Raw genomic sequence first — 24,395 nt, 5'->3', positions numbered from 1 at the left:
ACATGCTCTCTCTAACACACACACACATGACAAACACACATGTTCTCTCTCTCTCTCTCTCTCTTTCTAACACACACAGTCTGCCTATGGCGGCCTTTCTCGATGGCTAGGCTGTGCTCGCTGAGTCTGTACATAGTCAAGGATCTTCAGTCACAGTGCTCAGGTATTCTGCCACTGTGTACTCTCTGTTTAGGGCCAAATAGCATTTCAATTTCTTTCCAATGTGTCTCTCTCTCTCTCTCTCTCTCTCTCTCTCTGTACACTGTATATTGACTGTAGAACGGGAGCTCTCTCTCGCTCTCTCTTTTGCTATATGTTGACTGTATCATGCCCCGCCTTGGGCAGCGCTATTATTTAAGAATATGTTGACTGTATGAAAAAAAAATATATATATATATATTTTTTTTTTTAACCTTTTGGGGGGGGGGGGGGGGGGCCTCGCGTTAAATCTCGCACAGGGCCTCGCATTTCTCCCAGGCGGCCCTGTGTATACCCCTATATGTCATAACCACTCCTTTTTGCCATCTCGGACAGATGGGGCGTTTGCTGTTTGGAGGGACAAGGGACTCACGACCCTTGGAGACTTGTACATAGACAAACAGTTTGCTTCATTCGACCAACTAAAAACAAAATGTACCCTCCCTAACTCCCCCTTTTTTCGATATCTCCAAATCAGAAAAAAATCCACATTTTGAAACCATGCCAGAGAATTGCCCATTCTATGATCTCCTGAAGCTTCCTCCAGACACCTGATATCTTGCTTTGTGTCCCTGTTTTCCACCTCTGTGTCCACTGACCAGGGGTGTAAAAAGTACCCAGAAATTATACTTAAGTGAAAGTATGGGTACCGTCTCAAAATCTGACTCAAGTAAAAGTCAAAGTATCTGGCTAAAAACGCACTTGAGTAAAAGTAAAAAAGTCCTACTTTTAAATGTACTTAAGTACTAAAAAGTAAAAGTAATTTTTTTTTGAAAGGGATAGACCAGGGCCCTCATTCATCAACGTGTTCTATGCACAAATCTGTGCTTACCCTGTGTGTACGATCATTTCTAAGCAAAGAGTGGGATTCATCAATTTCGATTTGAACTTGACTCCATGATTACATCTACGCACAGGTCAGACCAGGCGTACCTGGCGCCCAGTGGTAGAATATATTATTACAACAAGGAAATGAGCTTCTGTGCATAATAACACTGGCATGTTCTGTACGAACCGTAGTTCATTATAGTTCATTGTAAAATAGCAACAGTAGTGTAATTATGGTCAAAACCCTATAAATAGCATTTGGAATAATAGATCTTTCTCTCAGAATGAATGCAGCATGGTTCATATAGCGTTATCGGAATATACGGGGTGTAGGCTACTGACTGACTGCGCTCCGCGTAGCTTGATTGATTGATTGATTGAAACGTTTATTAACAGATTGCAGAATGGGTACAGTACAGTACAGCTCAGTACATACAATTGTTAATTGGGGATGCAGACCAACTTTCGTCTTGTTTACATCAGGGTCCCCCATTTTCAATTCATCATAAATCATAAAGCTCAACTCGTTATTATTTTGCGCAGACCGCAGAAACACGGGAACGTTTTGATTATATTTAAAAGGCTTTACGTTAAACGAAACAAGTGGAATTTCGAAGCTGTAAGCAGAATACAAGTCATATGAATATAGTGTTCTTCCCCCTTTTTACTGTATAAGAAAGAATAGAAAACGCATTGCAATGACACCAGATAGTGGACAGACTATGTATATGATGGGATTCAAGTTCGCGTTTTTGTTGATCATAGGCATGCTGTCAGAGTATGATATCTTCAAACATTCTAGAACATTTGTCGTCACAGATCATGTCCTAATAGAACATAGGCTATGGCATGGATCGTGATATTGTGTGGACTGTAATTATTACTGTACCGGTACCACCCATTGTGACAACAGCCTTGTGAGTCCCGCACACAAACATGATGGAATTCAAGTTCATGTATTGAAAGGCAGGCTACATCATACATGCAGTGAGATTCATTGTTCTTGTATATGCTCTCTATTATTGTTTATATAGGCTACCCAATACTGACATCAAAATAGATTGTAGTATGCCTCTAGAAATCATATGCAGCAGGTAGAAAATTGACGGGAGATCCATCGCGATTTGGAATAAAATTGAGGAGAACTTTAATCCCTGGGTATTAATCAAACAACACGGGAAAAGGCAGTCATATTCCAGCGGGGTATTTATTAGTGTTTGCGCTGCCCAGGCAGCAATGGTTAATAGATATCATATCCGACATCACCGTAAGTGTACACGTCTGTCAGCCTGTCTCATGACACGCTTCCCTCGGCTTAGTCCATTTTTCCACATTTCATGGGTGTATTCCATTACCGTATATGGTTAATCGGGGCGTTTCTGGTATGCAAATACGTGAAAGTGTGCACGAGCCTCGGCGCAGAGCCAAGGTGGGATTCATCATGACAGGTGTGCGTAGAGCCTGCGTACGCACGTGTGATGAATCCCGACTTCCCTGTGCGTACACTGGTTCTACATTCCGTGCTTACGTGTGGAAATAGAACATGTTCTACGCACATATTAATGAATGAGGGCCCAGGGGTCTCAAACTCATTCCATTGTGGGCCAAGTTTTCACTTTAACTATACATTGCACCAGGTGAGTTAGTTGAAGAGGTGAGCCAATTAGTGAAATCATCAGCTGGTGTTTAGGCAAGGCTGGAATGAAACCAAGCATACACTCTGCCCACAATGGAATGTGTTCTGTGATAGACAATGCTGAAATGAAAGAACAGAGTACACTTTTTTTGCATAAAAATTATTTAATGCACTTCTCCATTGAAGGTAAACTAACATGGACGGCATTCACATCACAGCATGAATAATATCACAATATTAAAAACAGAATGGTGTATCCTGAATAATATCACAATATTAACCACAGCATACTGGATTATCCTGAATAATATCACAATATTAAAGGCAGAATACTGGAGTACCCTGAATAATATCACAATATTAAAGACAGAATACTGGAGTACCCTGAATAATATCACAATATTAAAGACAGAATACTGGAGTACCCTGAATAATATCACAATATTAACCACAGCATAATGCGGTTCTGACTGTCTATTCTTCTGATGGCAGGTGTTTAATCAAAGATCCCCGCTTTCTAGTGTTGCACAAGGACCAATCACCATGGGTATGGGCGGGTTCATTTTCCATTGATGGGGATTTGATTGGCTGTTTACCTGCGGTCGCAGGATTAATAACGTTAACGTTAGTTTGGTCAGATAAACAATTAAAATATACTAATTAAAATGGTTGGACCTGTGAGATTTGTACTTTGTACTTTGTAGGTCTGCATTTTAAATGTAAGGAGTAAAAAGTATGTTTTTTTTCTCTGAAATGTAATGGAGTAAAAGTACAAAGTATACAAACCTAATAATACTTGAGTAAAGTACAAATCCCCCAAAACAGTACTTAAGTATTGTAACGAAGTACAATTACTCAAGTACTTTACACCCCTGCCACTGACCATCTGAGAGATGCCTGGTCCACTGAGTTGAATCTTGAGGTGTCTGAGAGCACCTGGAATGAAGGTTTGACTAGAATCCAAACTTGCTCGATCAATGCTAGGTACAAATTGATTCAATTTAAAGTCATCCATAGACTCCACTATTCAAAGACCAAACTACACAGAATGTATCCATCTCTTTCTCCATTATGTGACAGGTGTAAAGTTGCAGAGGGCTCCTTAACACATCTATTTTGGCTCTGTCCTCATTTACAAAAATTCTGGGGTGAAATATTCCAGTGGTTTTCCAGGGTCTATGGAAAGGACATTCCCCCTGATCCAGAGTTGGCACTCTTTGGGTGTTCAGAGACTGCCTTAAGGTACACAAGGGAGGAACAAGTTCAACAGACACTAATGCTCGGCATGGTAGCCGCAAAAAAAATTATTCTAACCGATTGGAAATCACCTACACCCCGTGTTTCCAGAAATGGCTCAATGAAATGATCGCAATCATACAGATGGAGATGATCCGCTATTACAGATCCAAAGAGCACAACAGGTTTTCGGACATATGGAGCATATTCATTGACTATCTGAAGGACAAATAACTGCATTCTGCAGACTCACCCCTGTATATCTCATGTTTGACCTGCACCTTGTAACACATGGCTATACAACACACTGTAATGCTTTGAGTTAAGTCACACTGTTATTTTATTTTCCTGTCTGGCAGTCTTTTTAGTTTTGTTATGTCTGTTTATTTTTGTTCTGTCTCCTCCTTTTTGTATGTCTGTTCTTGTCTACAGTAAACTGAAAACTGAAAAATAAAGTATTTAAAAAAAAATAACATACAATAGGATTTCTTTCTTATTTAATAGCAGTTTGTTGGGAGATAAAAAATTTTGGACAAACAAAATGAGTCCTTAAGCCAGACTGAATTTGAGAAATATTAGGTTTAGAGCAATAAATTACTGTATCATCAGGATATAATTGAGTATGACAATCAGAGGAGAGTTGTATGAGATCGTTGACAGATATAGAAAATAACAATGGACCTAAGGATGAGCCCTGAGGTACACCTTTATCTATGCTCATAAAGTCAGACTGTTTGCCCTGAAAAGACGCACACTGACGTCTATGGTGGAGATATGAGCTGAACCAAAGTAACGACTGTCTAGAAACACCAATAGCACAGTTTGTCTAGGAGAAAGTGATATGTGATCCAGTTATGCTGCTCTGATTACATCATCTTGAAGTTAATATGCTTCAAATGTGAAAGTATATCATCCCAGTGAACAGTTTTAAGTACCTTGGAGTCCATATATCCGAGGACTTGACATGGACCACACACATTGACAGTGTAGTGAAGGCACAGCAACGCCTCAACTTCCTTAGGCACCTAAGGAAGTTCAAAGTGAGTCAGAAGATCCTTAAGAACTTCTACTCATGCACAATAGAGAGCATCCTGACTGGTAACATCACCTCCTGGTTTGGGAATAGCACCGTACACAACCGCAACAGACTAAAGAGTGTCATGTTCAGCCGAACGCACAATTGGAGGTGGGCATTTACAAGCGTTGCAGGGCCAAGGCTAAGAGAATAACCAAAGACTCTAGTCACCCAAACAACTGCCTCTTTGAACTGTTGCGGTCAGGCAAGTGCTACCGGAGTCTCATGGCCAGTACAAAGACTCAGAAGGGGCTTCTATCCCCAGGCCATCAGGATGCTCAATGACTCCATGTAACAACCAATCATCTACACTCATTGCACACACATCCACATGGACACACTCACCTTAACACTCACTTTAACACTACATAATATTTATCTATTATTAAAGAGATTTGCACTACATTCATACCTCATTTGCAATTGCACCTTACCTCAACGTTTTGTACCTCATTTTCTGCATTGTACCTCAGTTTACTCATTTTGTGTCATTCAAAACAGTAATCAATCAAACCTCTAGTCTTTACCTCCACAATTATTACAAATGACAATGTCCCCACGTAAACTGGTCCAAAGTGAATAGGGCGTGAATAGGGCAGTTGCACATGAGAATGTAATCCCTTTTGGCATCTGTCATGTAGAGAGTAAGTGAATATAAGGTAATCAAACTACAGTTTGTACCAGTAACACAATATTTCAGCCTTTGCAGTCTTTCATAACATTCAATGTAGTCCAAATGATTAAAAACTACATAAGTGCTAAATGTGGTATTGAATCATTTCAGCTTTACATTCAAATATTCTCCAAATGATCCACTGACAACTCAAGATGACATCATAGACGCGCTATAACAAGATAACCACATCATAGACACGCTATAACAAGATGACATTTACATTACATTTACATTTAGTCATTTAGCTGACGCTTTTATCCAAAGCGACTTACAAGTTCTGTAAGACAAGTCATCAGGAAGGGTACAACTATATCAGCTGAGTAACAATGTTCATCAAAGTGTTGCGTGTTACAGTGTAGGTTAGTTTATTAGGACAAGTGCATGACAGTAAGGTTAGTTAGGGTTAGATATTTTTATTTTTATAATTATTTTTTTATTATTTCAGATAATGGTTGAAGAAGTGCGTCTTTAGTCGACGGCAAAAGATTGGACGGGTTTCGGCTGTCCTAACTGGGGTGGGTAGTTCATTCCACCATTGTGGGGCAAGGACTGAGAATAGGCGACTTCTCTTTGATGACCCTCCCGGAGCTTGGATAGGAGTAGGTCTGAGGCGGCCAGAAGATGCAGAGCGTAGGGGTCTTGAGGGTGTGTAGTTAAAGACCATTGACCGGAGGTAGGCCGGAGCGGTTCCCTTTGCCGCACGGTATGCTAGGCCTTGAAGCGGATACGTGCAGTAATGGGGAGCCAGTGCAGGTCCCTAAGAAGTGGGGTGACATGGGCCGACTTCGGTAGGTTTGAGATCAGGCGGGCCGCTGCATTCTGAATGAGTTGAGGAGGCTTGGTGGCAGTGGCCGGGAGGCCAGCGAGCAGTGCGTTGCAGTAGTCGAGGCGGGAGATGACTGTTGATTGGACGAGGAGTTGGGTGGCTTCTTTTGTCAGGAAGGGGCGGATCCTTCTGACGTTGCTCAGGAGGAATCTGCAGGTTCTGGTTGTCGCTGCGATGTGAGCAGAGAAGTTCAACTGGTCGTCGAGGACAATACCAAGGTTCTTGGCGGTTGGGGACGCGGTCACAGCTGTATTCTCGACTGTGATGGAAAGGTCGGTCAGGGGGGAGGATTTGGCCGGCAGGTGGAGCAATTCTGTTTTGCTTAGGTTCAGTTTGAGGTGGTTGGTCGTCATCCAGGCGGAGATGTCGGACAGACAGGCCGAGATCCACTCAGAGACGTGGATATCTGAGGGAGGGAAGGAGAGGAAGAGTTGAGTATCATCGGCATAACAATGATACGAGAAGCCATGAGACGTGATAATGTTACCCAGTGATTTAGTGTAGAGGGAGAAGAGAAGGGGTCCTAGGACCGAGCCTTGGGGGACACCTGTCCGCAGGGGGGCGGGTGGCCAACAGGGTCCCTCTCCATGACACTTGGTAGGAGCGGTCATTGAGGTATGATGTCAGCCATGTCAGCGCAGAGCCAGCCACTCCCATTCCTGCGAGGGCCGCGAGGAGGATCTGATGGTTGACTGTGTCGAAGGCTGCAGATAGATCTAGGAGAATCAGGACAGATGAGAGGCCTTTCGCTTTTGCTAAGTGAAGTGCCTCTGTGACCGCAATGAGGGCCGTTTCTGTGGAGTGGCCAGTCCAGAAGCCAGACTGATTAGGGTCTAGGAGGTCATTCTGTAAGAGATAAGCAGTAAGTTGGTTGGATACAGCACGTTCAAGTGTTTTAGAAAGGAAGGAGAGAAGAGAGACAGGACGATAGTTGCCTATGACGGTGGGGTTCAGTTTTTTTTTATGAGGGGAGTGACTCTGGCTTGTTTTAGGGAGGCTGGGACCACCCCCGAGTTGAGTGAGGAGTTGATGGTTGCAGTTAGGAATGGGAGGATGTCTGGTGCTATGGTCTGGAGGAGTGGGGAGGGTAGCCGGTCCAGCTGGCATGTAGTCAGACGGTTCGACGTTACCAGTGTCAGGGTCTCGGCTTCTGTAATGGGAGAGAAAGATGACAGAGTGAAGGATGAGGTTCTCGATTCAGTATTTGGAATGGGTGGGGGTTGGGAGAAGGAGCTGCGGATGTTCTCCACTTTTTCCTCAAAGAAGATTGCGAAGTCTTCGGCAGAGAAAGATGAGGGAGGAGGGGGAGTGAGGAGGGAGGACATGGTAGCATGCAGTTTGCGAAGATTCTTGGCAGAGGCCTCGATCCTATGGTGAAAGAAAGAAGCTTTGGCATTAGTAATGGTTTTGGAGAATGTTAACAAGAGGTTGTGATATGTGTCGATGTCAGCAGTGAGGCGTGACTTTCTATACTTCCTCTCAGCCACTCTCAGGACCTGTCTTTGTTCTCTCACTGCATCTGTCAGCCATGGACTGGGTGGGGAAGATGACCACATCATAGACATGCTATAACAAGATGACCACATCATAGACGTGCTATAACAAGATGACCACATCATAGACGCGCTATAACAAGATGACCACATCATAGACGCGCTATAACAAGATGACCACATCATAGACACGCTATAACAAGATGACCACATCATAGACGTGCTATAACAAGATGACCACATCATAGACGTGCTATAACAAGATGACCACATCATAGACGCGCTATAACAAGATGACATCAGACGCGCTATAACAAGATGACCACATCATAGACGCGCTATAACAAGATGACCACATCATAGACGTGCTATAACAAGATTACCACATCATAGACACGCTATAACAAGATGACCACATCATAGACGCGCTATAACAAGATGACCACATCATAGACGCGCTATAACAAGATGACCACATCATAGACGCGCTATAACAAGATGACCACATCATAGACGTGCTATAACAAGATGACCACATCATAGATGCGCATGCGCTATAACAAGATGACCCCAAGGGGATTAATAAAGTATCCTATCTATCTATCACATCATACTGTGCTGCAAACTGTATGCACAGGCCAATATGCTGGCATGGAAATGTTATACGTGTACAGACAATGTGAAAATAAGCCTGTTCAGAGCCTATTGTACTCCATTTTATACTGCACACCTCTGGTGTAATTATAGCACAGCAAAAATGAAAAAAACTGCAGGTAGCATATAATTATGCATTTAGGATCCTTCTTAAGCTCCCAAGACGGACTAGTGCAAGCCATTTGTTTGTGACTACAAATGTCCCCACCTTCCATGCTCTGCTGAGGAACTTGATGTTTAAATTTATGTGTCGATTATTAGAGTCAAAAAACAAGATAATAGGTGCCATTAGTGATGTAAAACAAAGTGATACAAGGTACTCCTCTAATTTGTGGAAACATTGGAATCGATACCTTTATGTATTTTAATCTATGTTGTTGGCCTTGTTTCTTTTGTTATTGTATTCTTGTTGTTGTTTTGTATATGTGTAATATGGACCTTGAGTCTGAAATAAAGTCTTCATCATCATCATCATCATAGACGCGCTATAACAAGATGACCACATCATAGATGCGCTATAACAAGATGACCACATCATAGACACGCTATAACAAGATGACCACATCAGACACGCTATAACAAGATGACCACATCATAGACACGCTATAACAATCACTGGCAATAAACCCACTTTCACAACACTTTCTAAAATGTGTCACTTTTAAACTTTATTGTTTAAAGTTGGTACAAAAACTGCTCATTTTGAAACATTCTCAGCTTTTGCCTTCAAAGCGATGGGGAAACTCTGGAGTTGACAGGAGTGGGAAAGAGGTGAAGGATAGAGTCTAGATCCCATAGCTGTGAAGGACGTTTGTATTAATTCCTAGGTGGCGTGAGTGGTTAAGGTTAGGGACAAGGTTCGCAAACAACCTTTTAGGTGAAAATGACGAGGAGTTACAGCTTTCCCATTCCCACGGGGAATGTCCTTCTGGGCTATGGGATCTAGCCACTACCAGGGGAGAGGGAGACGGAGAAACCCATGCAGACAGGGTTGAAATAACAGCGTACAGACAAGAGTAAAGCCCTTACTCGACCACGTCCCCCAGAGAGAGAGACGTGGTGCCTCAGACACGCCCCCTATAGGTGAGGCAGTAACGACGAGTCACACAGAACACAAATACCTTTACTGACAACGGGGTGTCCTGGGGACACCTTAAAGGTAGAATCTGTAATGCCGTCAAACAGCGACCCCCTAGGCAAAAGAGCTTGGTATTACACTTAAAGGTGCTATAGATAACATTCAGTCACTAGGTGTCGCACTAGCAGGTAATTTATCCAATCAGGTGCATCATTCCATGTGGAGGAAATGGGAAGTAGGGAGGGGATACATGCCTGCAACATGTAAACAACATACATTTTGGACCCGCAAACATTTTCTTAAATGATACATTCATTCATCAAAAATGTATATTTTTGGGGAAATAAATACTTTTATTCCGCACCTTTCTAAAAGCTCTGTGGATGTATTATTAAAAATAATAACATCTTATTTATCTATCTATACATCTATAGCACCTTTAAGTTGACATTCTCCTGTACTGTGAAATTCTCAGAGCCTGAAGCGTGGCCGGCAATAGTAACTCCTCCCCCTATCGCCACTCAACTCCAACCCACACACACCAAGACCAAAACAAACATTATTAACAAAGCCATTTACAAAAGGTACAAAGGTATTTACAATACCAAGCAGAGCCCTTTTGCCTTAGAGGTTTGCATTATATATTCCAACCTTAACAGAGAGGATGTGTTTGATGCGTGTACAGGCAGACATGTGTAGATGTAGAGGGGTGTCTGTGTTAGAATGTGACCAGGTGACTAACTTCTTCCATTAATCCCTCGGTTTTGTCGACCGAGACTGTTTGCGCTTATTTTTCATGCTGTAGGAGATATTCTCTGGAAAATTGTTAAGAACATCTCTGGTTAAGCACTAGATTTAAGACATAAGACTATGTTCTTCTGCATGACTGCACGAGGGACACATGTCTTTAGTGGAGGACAGACAGCCCTGGACACAGGTATTCTTTTATCTTTTCTCCCTGAGGTGAATGTGTTGCAGTCAGAGCATTGGAGGATTTGAGAATCTTTTGAATAGTATGGATAAACATAGAAATTCAGTGAATTGTGAACACAAACTCACGCTACAAGTAATACTGTATAATATACACATCTATACAGTACATCTTACTCATAAATTACTCTCATACACACACTACACACATTAGCAATACCTGCAGGCAATTACTTCATTCAGAGTCCAAACACATACAGTGTGTAAGCACTCAATGCACATTCTAGAACGGGTCAAAAGCTACTGGATCAGCAGACCTGAATGTCCTAAAGCGCCTATGGCTATATGTCCCCTACCGTCACCCAGCTGGACGGGACAGAGTTGTAGTCAACGGGCCACAGCGGCGTTGTAGAATTGTAGCGTTAAGACATTGAGAATCTAAATTGCGCTTCAGAACGGGTGGAGTTGTGGAATATTCCATATTCCATTTCATCACACCGTGTAGACGCTGTGACAACAACATTCTGAAAGGACCCAAGTTTGCTAATATCAATAACTTACAGGAAATTCACTTGGGTCCAAACTGTTCAATAGCAACAGAATTCCAGCGAAACAGTCTATAGAACTGTGAGTGAGGTTCCACTGTGATCTATAGACCTGAGGAGTGAGGTTCCACAGTGATCTATAGCCCTGGGGAGTGAGGTTCTACCTGTGATCTATAGACCTGGGGAGTGAGGTTCCACCTGTGATCTATAGACCTGGGGAGTGAGGTTCCACCTGTGATCTATAGACCTGGGGAGTGAGGTTCCACTGTGATCTATAGACCTGGGGAGTGAGGTTCCACCTGTGATCTAGACTGTCTATAGCCCTGGGGAGTGAGGTTCCACCTGTGATCTATAGACCTGGGGAGTGAGGTTCCACCTGTGATTGTTCCCCTTTGCAGCTGCCCAGTGAATCATTACTTATGGCCTTATTGTGTCATAATGTTTGGTAATGTGTCGTGTTTGGTAACATTGTCCTCTCAGCTACACAGTGTTCACTCAAGAATAGGCTTGCAATGTAGTTCATTGTGCATTAGGTACAGTCTTGTACCATGACCTTTTCCATATTTCTCAAATTTCAAAATGCAGGTCTCAACAGGAACAATATAAACCCAACTACCTTGAAAACCTCCTGCGGTAAAGACAGTAGGAACCAGGCGTGTCTTAGAACCATCACTTGAGTCATCAGACAGTTTCAGTGGAATGCGTTGCTAGGGAACAGCTTGGACTACAGATAATAACCGACAGGAAATCATATGTAGTTCATTCTAGAATGTTTGGATTGTTTCTAGGGGTGTAACGATGCATCGATTAATCGAAATGCATCGATTCTAATGTGTTTTTTTAATGTTTTTTTGTGTGTATTGTTTTTATTTACCTATAGTCCATTCATGCTGAGTGAATCAGTTCCCCCAGCCACATTTGTGTATTCAAATTTTTTTGGGGAATTAACTGATAGAAAATATATCGAAAATGTATCGAATCGAATCGTGGTCAAATGAAGAGATTTCATGATGCATTGAATCGTTGCCTGAAGAATCGTAATCGAAACGAATCGTTGTGAGGTCGAATCGTTACACCCCTAATTGTTTCTGATGTCAAATTTAAACCATCTACAATCTACATGTATAACGTGGCTAATTGATAAAAGTCACAAGTCTCCACACAGCCAACAATCCCCACTGTCTTTAGAACCTGGCCCATGGCCGACACAGCTGCCTTTCACCACCTGGCCAAAGGAACCATGATGGGAATGAGCAGTGTGTCCGGGGGAAGGGATCGCTGCGTGACACTGACAGGGATGGTTGCATTATGATGGACCATGGACCAGTGTACTATGTTTATATGTTAGGTCAGGTCTATACTAGACCATGGCTGGTCCCAGCAGGGCTGAACATTATACTAGACGATGGCTGGTCCTCGCTGAACATTATACTAGACCATGGCTGGTCCCAGCAGGGCAGATACAAGACTACACATGCCTCTAATAGTGGTGATACAATGGACACATTTTGGGCAACATTCGACAAACGGATGTCTCAACATGCTGCACTGACTGTATTGCAACCTATTGTTGCTCAGATATATTTGATTGTATATTTTGCGCTCTATCTCACTTAACTTCCTGTTGCCCAGAACGTAGCCAGTGTATCACCACACTAAGATGAACACTGATACTTAACGGATTGGATACAAGAAATAACGTGTGTGAGTGAACATTGTTACCTAGCTTCAGTCCTATGATAACATATATTCTCACACACAGAAACTCAACATGTCCTTGTAGCTTTGGGAACTGTACGTAAAGGGCGAGGACAGTCCATTAAGGCCGTCTGGTTGGTTATATAGACTCACATATGACTCAATATTCCCATAATGCTCTAGGAACTCTCAAGTCCATATCTATTGCTTTGAACATATGGAAGGTTGCGTTAATGCCTTATTATGGCAGAAGTATATTAAGTAACTGGTTAAGTTGAATACACACGTTGCACAACAAGGAGAGACCACACCAGGAGACACAGAATAGAGAGGTGTAGAGACACGAAAGGACATTTCTGCAATCAGAGGTGTAGAGACACGACAGGACATTGCTGCAATCAGAGGTGTAGAGAGACACGACAGGACATTGCTGCAATCAGATACTCAAAACAGGTGAAAAACAGAACAACCGACACAGAACAGAACCCTGAAAAACACACCTACAATTTTATATCTGAGTAACGTTGTTATGCTGTATTCTGGTAAGGAGTACTGAAGTTAGCTATACTTCAGAGGTTCTCAACCTTTTTGATGCCTGACCCATAAAAACAACCTTTTTGATGCCTGACCCCTAAAAACAACCTTTTTGATGGCTGACCCATAAAAACAACCTTTTTGATGCCCGACCCATAAAAACAGAGGAATACCTTATGACCTCCAATGTGGTCAAGCTTAAATAGTTTGGTAAATTTTCATACAAATGAAGTTGCCTTTCACAGGCTCATGTCTCGTGATTGATAATTGGGAGGAGGAGCTTTCAACTTAAAAAAGATTTCAAAAGAAAAAAGCTTCTGTACCAAAGACATTTGAAACATGATGTATTTTGTATATAATCTCCCTGCTCCCTGGTGGGTCCCGGTTCACAGGTTGAGAACCACTGGTATATTTGAGTGAGAGGCGAGGATGATGCTACGGTTTCTGAGCCATAAATACTATCAATATGAGTTAGCTCTTAGAGGGATGAAGGGATGTACACAGATGTATGAGTCAGCTCTTAGAGGGATGTACACAGATGTACGTATATGAGTCAGCTCTTAGAGGAATGTACACAGATCAATATGAGTTAGCTCTTAACACTTTCAGTGCCGGCCATAACGTTGATTAATGTCCTTGAGTGCCATCATCCACTTCAATGATAGCGTTAAAAACGCATTATCTATGTTTTAAATTATGTCTAATCTGCCCGTCGCTTATCAATGACTTGTTTGCAGTCAACATTGTCAAAACGGATTGTTTTTTTAATCGGTTCATATCCTTTTTATAGCATTTCGAAAAGCTATAGTTTTCTAGAAATTTTTTGGAAAATAGAAAGATTCCCTCATAAACGGCATTTATTGGAATATTCTCAAATACACTAGACATGTTGTCATTTGTCGGCCTATTTATGAATCGTTTTCAAATAAACGCTAGATTATCGATAGTATATGTGTACTTATGCACGCTATAGAAGCGAGCTGAGAAATCGATTACCTCATTTCCTCAACATCACACACACATATACACATACGGGACACGCTGTTATCTCAGTGAATACAGCTCTGATTATCCTAAAACTGGTAACAGACTCCTTACCTTAGATCAGATGTTCTCCAAAAAGATGATTCCAATTCCTGGTCGCCATTCCAAATATCGATCGCATTTATTTATTGATTATTGGCTGCTGTAAATATATATTCCAGGCTGCTTTCCAACTCGCGATCACTTCCATGTTCATCAGATCCCTCGCCAGCATAATGGAGCCAGTTGGCTCCCCCCACACAGATCCACCAGTCTAATCGAATGGCCTGCAGTTACACAGGGATAGACGATAGGGGGCGGTATTTTCCCATCTGAGCTCCTAGAGGGGCTGCTGTACCAACGGGAGACTCGGTTGATGAAATATGAATTCAGATCGCTAATAAAAAAATTAAAAACAACAATTCGCATCGTCGGCACTCAACGGGGGGCATGAAAAGACGACATAACACGTTGATGGCACTCAAAGTGTTAAGAGGGATGTACACAGATATATATATTGCAACAATAACAGGTGAATCAAACCGCAGGACGCTCGCTGCTCTGCGGCATATTAGTAGTAGTGATAAATACTGTTGTTAAAAGTCCATTCGCCAGAAACACTACAGCTTCTCAGCAGTGTTTATCTGCAATGTTGATGCTTTTTCTTTTGGTCTCTGGTGAAAATATAGAAATCTTTGTTTTCATTCAGCGTATGAAAAAGCAATATAAAGGTCACTTAAAAACATGGAAGAGAGAGAGAGAGAAAAGAGAGAGAAGAGTCCAGAAGTGAAAAAGCATATAAAAGAGAATAAATCACAGGACTCTGCTGCTACAGACCTCCTTCTTATTCATGTTCGCGTCTGAAAATTGAGAACCCCCCCCCCCCTCCGCTAGTCGAGGGGTCCCTGGAAGATGAGTCTCACGTAGCCCCGCTCGCCCGTCAGCTGCTGGGCGCAGAAGGGGCAGGCGGCGTGGAAGGTGTGCGTGCCGTGCGGCAGGGGGATCTGGCTCCAGAAGGCCGCCGTCGTCTCCGAGCACACGTGGCCGCAGGGGGCAAAGGCATGCGTGGGCGGTGCGGCGTCCAGGTAGAAGCCTGCCTCGCAGCCCAGCCACAGGGGCACGTAGGGGCCCTTGGCGCGGCACATGGGACACTCCCGGTGGCGCTCCTCCCGGTGGTTGCCCCAGTCGTGGTGGCCGTGCACGTGGCCGCAGAGCAGGTAGACCCAGGGCTGCCTCTCGTCCGGTGTGGCCTTGCGCCGCAGGGAGGGGAAGGCCAGCGTGTTGAGGCCCACGGGGCACTGGGGCCGCGCCGCATTCATCTCCTGCCGCAGCACCTCCAGGTGCTTCAGGGTGGGCGTGCGAGACAGACCCTCCGCTGTGCGCCACAGCAGCGTGGCCCCGCAGAGGTCCACCAGGGAGCCGTCCACCAGCTCCTGGGACTCGCTCTCCACCTGAGAGAGAGGGGGGAGAGAGAGAGGCAGAGAGATAGAGAGGGGGGGGGGGAGAGGCAGAAAGAGAGACAGAGAGACACAGAGAGAGAGGGAGATAGAGAAGAAAGAGAGAGAGATATATAGAGAGAAAGAGACAGAAGAAAGACAGTGAAAGAGAGAGAGAAACAAAGAGACATAGAGAGAGGGGGGAGAGACAGAGAGAGAAAGACAGAGAGATGGGGGAGAGAGAAACAGAGAGGTGGGAGGGAGAGAGAAGGTTAGAGAGATGAACTGATACAGTACATTATTCTTCATAGCTAAAGAACAGACACAGAAGAATGTATGAAGAGGACGCTACTTTCAAATAAAATCTAATGATTCATTCTCACAAGTATTCTCATTCTGTGCTGACCACATGTTCAACTGCCCCTCCTTTAATCACAGTAAATCATTCAGGGGACAGGAGGGACCTTTAACCTGTTAACATCTGGCGCGCGCGCACTTCACAGCACTTTGCCCTCGTCTGTCGGCCTAGCGCTGTATTTTTGCCGATCAACCTACACATCATTGGAAATCTAAAATGGCAGCCATTCGATTGACAGTACACCCTACTCAACCTATTACGTGCTTCCAATCTCGGGTTACAAGGCTGAACAAAAAATTTGCGTCGGTTTTGGACAAGTGACAAAGTCCGGTTTCGGCTGGTCCGGAACGGAACAGTCACTTCTGATGGTGAAAATGATTGAAGCCAATTAAATTCTGGAGCTAATGGTATATTACATGAGGGCTGATTCCTATGGTAAAGGAAGGGAGAGAAAACGACGAAGAAGTTGTTTGTTTGGAGAATTTCTCACTTGCAGTCCAAATGAATGAGCGGGCCGCCATTTTGGACAAATTATTACAGATACAAGGATTACAAAAACATCTGTAATACACACATTTTCTGTGGGATTGTTATAAACTTTGGACGTGTACTGTAGATAAGATTTCAGGCTATGAAACCGTTAGGTTTTCCAGCTCCTACCCCTCACCTGGAACTCAAAAACAGGTGGCAACAAGTAAACAAAGCGTGAGTAAATTTTATTTTTATTTCAGTGTGTTCAAACCTCTAACTCTATTACATTAGCACTCTATGACTATTACTGATTTTGCTCCTGTTGTGGAAGAAAGTTCAGAATGTTTCCTTTCAAAAGAGACCAGACTCATGCATGTGCTATAAGTGGTTCAAGTAATAAATCGCTAATTACTTTGGGTATGCAATCGTCAGGGGTTTTATGCAAAATGTGCCCTCAGCATAAGGGGTTAACTGCAGGGAATTCAAATAGTATTAATAGGAAAATTAGTCATAGTAGCCAATCAAGCCCAGTAGGTGGCAGCATAACCCTACTCTGAGCAGTGCTGCTGGTCTGGGAGGATGAATAGATAGAATAGAATAGAATAGAAATACTTTATTCATCCTGAGGGAAATTTGGGGGAAAGAGGACATGGAAAGGAATCAAAGCAGCCAATAGGAAGCTGTCATTTTGTCACTGAGTGACTTTCTGGTAACCTGACCTGCCAGATGGTCTGTTCCACAGAACCAGCTGGGAAGTCGTCCTTTGAAACTGTTTGGTCGGCACTTTAATTAAAAAAGATACTTGGTGTCTTTGCCCGTAGTGCCAGTAGGATGATTGATCCAAACCACTGTGGTTCAGGTACAAGTGCACAACTTGAAGCCCGACAAGATGGTTTCCGCTGGAAATTTACATTTACATTTAGCAAAGCGACTTAAGTCGAACTTAACCACTTAAGCATCGGGCAAAAGACGATTGCATACCCAAAGTAATTTGCGATTTATTATACTTCATACTTATAGTACATGCATTAGTCTGGTCTCTTTTGAAAGGTAACATTCTGAAGTTTCTTAAATTATAATTTTTTTCTCACTTTCTTTTCTGTATTTTGCTCCTATCCCAATTTAGTCGTTATGCCAATTCCCTTCCTGGTCATTGCGCGCATTGTCCCACTGTCAGCCTAGGGAGGGTGTAGAACTACCACATGCCTCCTCCGATACATGTGGAGTCAGCCAGCCGCTTCTTTTCACCTGACAGCGAGGACTCTCACTGGGGGAATGTAACACGTGCAGAGGTTCACACTATTTAATTTTTTTTTACGACCAGGACACATACCCAGTCACCCCCCATTCTGAAGTTTCTTACACAATAAAGAAAAAACACTTTGGGCGGGATCCACAAAGAATGGATTGCGCGGTGCTAATTGCACCCTTACCTGCGCAGGGTTTGCACTTGGATTCTGCTCCGTCTTTGCAAGCTATCCACTAAAGGACATTGCGCGGATGAGCAGACACGCCCATTATGTGTGGAGTTTTCCCCTGTGCATTTGGCTCGTGGAGCAGTGTGCACTCCTGACAGGCTATTGGCAGATATCAGGAAGTGGACAAATAAGACAGAAATGAGGCATAGACACAAAATACAAATTAAGCGTTTCATCAGCATTGCATCCGGTGCAATTGGTGCGTATTTAAATGAGGTAATATGGGCGGAACATGTCCCCTTTCTATGTAAATGAGCTTAGTCGGAATTCCGAATATCCACAGCGGCCGCCGCCAATTGCACCGACCAGTTAACACGACACACCTGCCATCTTCACAGATGTGGTGGTAAATAAGCGCAAATCCCTAAGTGCTATAAAGAGGCATCATGCCAGCGGCACTGCCAGCGTTGTTGCAAGACGCAGGCATTGTAATGCCAGGCGTGCCCGTGAAAGAATATTTCGAAGGAGAATATTACCCTTTTTATTTAATTGAGACCGAATTGCCAACTCAATCAATCCTATACATTTCGTCCTGTACAGCCAGAAACTATGGACAGATTTAGTTGATTGAGGTTTCGTTGGAACAGCAGAAAATAGATATTATAAACAGTATATACTTTGTTCAAGAAATATAAAGCCACATACCGAGATAGCCTTCACAAAGTGGCACGATGCCACCTTACATTTCGTCCTGTACACTTTATTCATTGTTTTAAATTATTATTTTCTTTTAAGTTATTTTGTGCACCACTCTGTTTTGAATTTGATGCAAATTTGCAATGCATGAGGGTCATCCTTTTGTGTTAAATGGCTGCATAAAGCAAGCATTTGTTGACTCATGTTGATAAGAGTATTAAAGGAGGAGTCCTTTAGGAGTCCTTTAGGAGGTCGGGGGTCAGGGACTACAGCCCCCTCAGCATCGACGGGGCACCGGTTGAGAGAGTGAACAGTTTTAAGTACCTCGGAGTCCACATATCCGAGGACTTGACATGGACCACACACATTGACAGTGTTGTGAAGAAGGCACGGCAACGCCTCTACTTCCTCAGGCGCCTAAGGAAGTTCCAAGTCAGTCAGAAGATCCTTAAGAACTTCTACTTCCGGTTTAGCTGTAGAATGGAGTAGGTCGCATGTGACACAGCTGCTCACCCGTTATTTTTTTTTGCGTTTTAAAATCATAATTATATACCATTAATGCGTTTAAAACTTGACGCATATATCAACTGAGACTATCAACTAACTATATTGACCAAAAGAATCGAGATGCCATCAAGGAAAAACCCAGGGAAAGACCAAAAACCAGTCGAAGAGATCCCGCTACGTGACCCAGGATACGTACAGCGGACAGCAGAAAGTATTGACTCGACAGAGGCCGCTTCAAGTTCAACCCCATCAAAGACCTCCGCAGATACCGAACATATCATCCGGAAAATGGAAGAAATGGGGAAGACAATGGAGAAGAGAATGGAAGGAATGGAGGAAATGATCACAGAATCACAGAAGATAATAACTCAAAAAGTAGATGCTATTAAAGAATCTATTGAAGGCAAAATTGATGCGCTGAGAGCGGACGCCGAAGCACAGAATAAACGCACCGAGGCTCTGGAGAAAGTAGTGGAAGCCCACGAAATCAAATTCACTCACATCTACAAGGAAGTAGAGGCTAACACAGTTAACCTAACTGCCGAGATGAAGGGGAACTACAATGAAATCAAGACGGAGCTCAGCGAAATAACGGAGGAGCTCACGCGAATCAATAAAGAACAGAAAGCCAAAATATTCGAGATGGAATATCAAAAACGCAGGCTGAATATTCGCATTGTCGGTCTGGACGAATCAGTGAGATGTGAAAACCCTGAAGAGTTTGCCACAGAATTACAGAAAATCTTGGGAACAGGAATCCTTCCTAAAATACCGGAGGTGGATGAGAGCTTCAGATTGGGACCCCGCTCCAGTGACAGCAACGCTAAGCCCAGAGTGATATTAGTTGTACTGCGCCAAGTCAGAATAAAAGAAATGATTATGCGTGGAATTCGCAGGATGAAAGGCAATCTGAAACACATGGAGGTACCAATACACTGCTTTGAAGATTATTGTCGTGAGGTAGTGGAACTGCGTGCCAAGTTCAAGACGGTGATGTCTCAACTATACCTGGGGAAATACAGACCCCTACTAATATACCCTGCAATACTTCGCGCCGTCGACAAACAAGGAGCAAAAGTTCTCCTCAAATCGCCTGAAGAGGCAGCCAAATTCCTGTCTGAACAGGAGCAGATTAATGTATAAATGGCCTTTTAAATCTCAGTTATGCAAGGTCACCATATAGTACAACCTTTAATAATCAAGGATTTGGGACAGAGAGACCTACGTGCTCAGAGTTTTTGAATACTTTCCCCGACGTGTATATTATTGCGGACATATTGGATTTAAGATTGGAACACTCCAGAACATACTGGAACATTCAGACAATGTAAAAATGACATATTGGAATAATCTAGAACATCGAAGCATTCTTTGATATATGGAACATTCTGGAATATCAGCAATACGTGGTCATTCATTCTACCAGAAGCCCCTCGGGGGAATAATCAACAGCTATCTAGATGCAAAACCACAGAGCCATCATAGCCGGCCGGCTGAAAGATCACTCTACACAACGATCATCGCCCACCCCGGTCGGGGGAAATGCTGCATATACGTATTTAAAAATTGTTTTTTTATTAATGGGAAATAATTTCACTACTTCTCCAATTAATACTTTAGATGTTTAAGCATAGCAATGCTCTTTTAAGATCTAAGTTAATGTTCTCTTCCTTTTACTTGTTTTTTTTTTTCTTTCTTTTTCATCCGCTCTCTTTGATTTATTGAGGCTCTCTCTTCAGTTCAATACCTTCATATTATTCATGGGTTACTATAAATTACTATAAATTACAAGTTCATATAAAATATAAGTGATTAAGGCATGACAATTGAAGCTTATTTTTGGTCTTTATTTTTAGTTTATCTCATTTAAATTTTTATTTATTTATTTTTTACGGGTAAGTGGCCAAGCCACAGTCGACATTCTACTTATGGTAGAATTTAGAGTGTTAGATCCTATGGTATACATAGGAATGTTAAGGATAATTGGATCATTCTGGGATATCCGGTGGTGCAAGGGAGAGAGTCATACGCAAAGGTTGTGTTCATGGAACACAATCTTGTACGACTCTCGGTGGGAGGGAAGGGTAGGGGATTTTTATTTGTATATATGTATGTTTTTAAGCTCGGCTCTCAACGGGACCTCACTAGTGGGATGTATATCTAGTATTGCCTCGCACTCTAGAAGCATTACCAAAAATTACAATGCAACATGTATAGACTATGGCTAGTTTGAATATAATGATATGGAACACCGGGGGAATAAATAACCAACTTAAACGCAAAAGCGTGCTCACACTGATGAAAAAAGAACATGTGGACATTGCTCTGCTAAGCGAAACACACATTCTAGGGAAAGACATAGGTAAATTAGCGGACAACATATACCATAATATCAGTCACTCCTCTATTGGTACGAGAACTCGGGGTGTAGCAATAGTCGTTAAACGTAAGTTGAATATTGTACTAAAGGGAGTATGGTCTGATGTAGAAGGTCGGATAACTATAGCTAAGATTGAACATAAGAACAGGAAAATAGCGTTGATAGCGGTATACGCCCCAAATTTGTACGAAGAAGATTTCTTCACTACACTAACCAATGCAATGTTAGACATTCCCGATTACTCATTTATAATAGGAGCGGATTTTAATGCCATCTGGAACCCAAGGATAGACAAATCTTACCTCGCCTTTTCCAGCGAGCAAAAGAATTCATCGAAGGCATTAAAGGATTGGTCAAAGATTACAGGTGTAAAGGACTTATGGCGGTTACTTAACCCCACGACCCGAAAGTACTCTTGTCGATCTGCGAGACATAAGACACTATCCAGAATAGATTATGTCTTTGCATCACAGAAACTATTTGATAATTATGAAGTGGAAATGATACCCAACGCACTATCAGATCACTGTTATTTACTCCTTAAAGGTACATTTGGTATACTATCCTCCCGAGCCCCAAGATGGCGATTTAACTCGTTGCTGCTTAACAACAAGGAATTCATTACACAACTCAAAGAAGCTCTTATAGTATTCCAACGGGAGAATGCAAACTCGGTGCAAGACCCCAGAATAATATGGATGTCGGTAAAGGGAATGATCAAAGACTTCACGGATAGCTTTTCCTCCAAAATGCGCAAGAATCAAAACACAAAACTGGATGAGCTGGAAACGCTTTACTCAACGTTATTTAATTCTCTGAAATACAACAACTCAACTCGACTAGAAAATCAAGTTAACGTACTAAAAATAGAGATCAATGACATATACAGACAACAATCGGAAATACAAATACGCAGCACAAGACAACAGCAGTACTCTCATGGTTCCAAACCCAGCCACCTATTAGCCATGCGATTAAGAATTAATGCAACATTTGCAGATATAACTACCATTAGAGCACAACAAGTACTTGTAACAGATCCGGTAAAAATAAACGATACATTCAAAGTATTCTACTCCGATTTATATAAATCAGAAATGACCTTCGATCAAAACAAAATGGACACATTTCTTAATCAAATTATTCTCCCTAAACTTTCAGAGGATGACGCTAAACAGTTAGAAATACCGATCACACTAGAGGAACTCAAGATGGCCATAACCGCAATGAAAAGTGGTAAGGCTCCAGGAAGAGACGGTTTCCCATCAGAAATGTACCTTTCTTGTTGGGACATAATTGGCCCCTTATTACTAAATATGATCTTATACTCAGTCAAAGAGGGGAACTTCCATAAAACCGACAATATTGCACTCATAACAGTCCTCCTTAAAAAAGACAAAGACCCCAACGAGTGCGGTAGTTATAGACCTGTAAGCCTCCTCGGAACAGATATCAAACTGTACTCTAAGGTATTAGCCATCAGATTACAAAAGCATATGACGTCTTTAGTTCACCCGGACCAAACTGGCTTCATAGGAGGCCGCCTGATCACTGAGAACATAAGACGTATACTGCACGTACTTGATGCCGACAAAGAGGATACCATACCTAAGGCGATACTGTCCCTGGATGCTATGAAGGCCTTTGACAGGCTGGAATGGTCGTATCTGTGGGCAGTGCTAGAAAGGATGGGGTTAGGAAAAGGATTCATCGATATGATTAAAGTATTATACAAAGACCCATCGGCCATGATTATAACAGGCACAATCATCTCCGATATCTTTCCGGTATCGCGCTCAGCCAGACAAGGTTGCCCTCTTAGTCCCGGTCTGTTCAATCTATCATTAGAGCCGTTAGCACAATATATAAGACAATCCCAATCCATAGAACCTATCGTAATCAAGGGCACACAACAAAAAATTTGTTTATATGCGGACGATGTAATATTGTTCATGAAAAACCCCAACACCACATTGCCTCATCTGCTCAAGTTGATTGAGGACTTTGGTGATTTATCGGGATTTAAGATAAATTGGCCGAAGTCGGCTTTCCTTCCACTTAACACCCCTGCAAAAAAAGATACAACCCTCCCAGGACAGATACCGATGGTAAAACATTTCAGATGCTTGGGAGTGGAAATATTCCCTACCATAAGACAAACGGTGAAGCACAACTACACAAAAATCCAAAACAAAATCAAAGACGACCTTGATAGATGGGCAAAACTTAAGAACACAGTACAAGCACGGATATCAATAGTTAAGATGGATGTACTACCTAAAATCAACTTCTTCTGTTCAATGCTACCGTTACCCCCTCCAGAGGGTTACTGGAAAAGATTACACTCCTCCACATACAAATTTATTTGGAATAACAAACCACCACGTATAAAAAGATCCACCGCACAGAGAAATAAAGCAGATGGTGGCATGGCATTTCCAGATTTTTTCCTATATTTTAAGGCGTACTCATTAAGTCCATTGACAACATGGTTTGACTCCCAAGCATTAGCATCTTGGAGGAAAATAGAAGAAAACATAGTAGCCCCACATAGACTGAAGGACATAGCACACACTAAACTACCAATCAAGCACTGTGAACGAAAATTTGGCCCCATAATTACTCATGCGATCCGGATATGGCGTGAATCACAAAAAAAAAATCCTAACCCACAAGAATGGCACAACCATACTCCCTTA

At 42.5% G+C, this 24,395-nt stretch overlaps 1 protein-coding gene across 1 annotated transcript in view; it reads right to left on the bottom strand.

Moving 5' to 3' along the window:
* Positions 1–9,324: 9,324 nt before the first annotated feature.
* The window catches only part of peli1b (pellino E3 ubiquitin protein ligase 1b), a 117,190-nt gene continuing 102,119 nt past the window's right edge, over positions 9,325–24,395 (bottom strand). Inside the window, exon 7 of the mRNA XM_084322102.1 lies at positions 9,325–15,881. Coding sequence (XP_084178228.1) covers positions 15,321–15,881 — 561 coding nt within the window. The 3' untranslated portion in view covers positions 9,325–15,320. The remainder of the gene's footprint in view (positions 15,882–24,395) is intronic.

This window comes from Notolepis coatsorum (assembly GCF_963971535.1).
Source record: "Notolepis coatsorum genome assembly, chromosome: 9".
Classification (NCBI taxonomy): domain Eukaryota; kingdom Metazoa; phylum Chordata; class Actinopteri; order Aulopiformes; family Paralepididae; genus Notolepis; species Notolepis coatsorum.
This window is presented reverse-complemented; position numbering and strand designations above follow the sequence as displayed.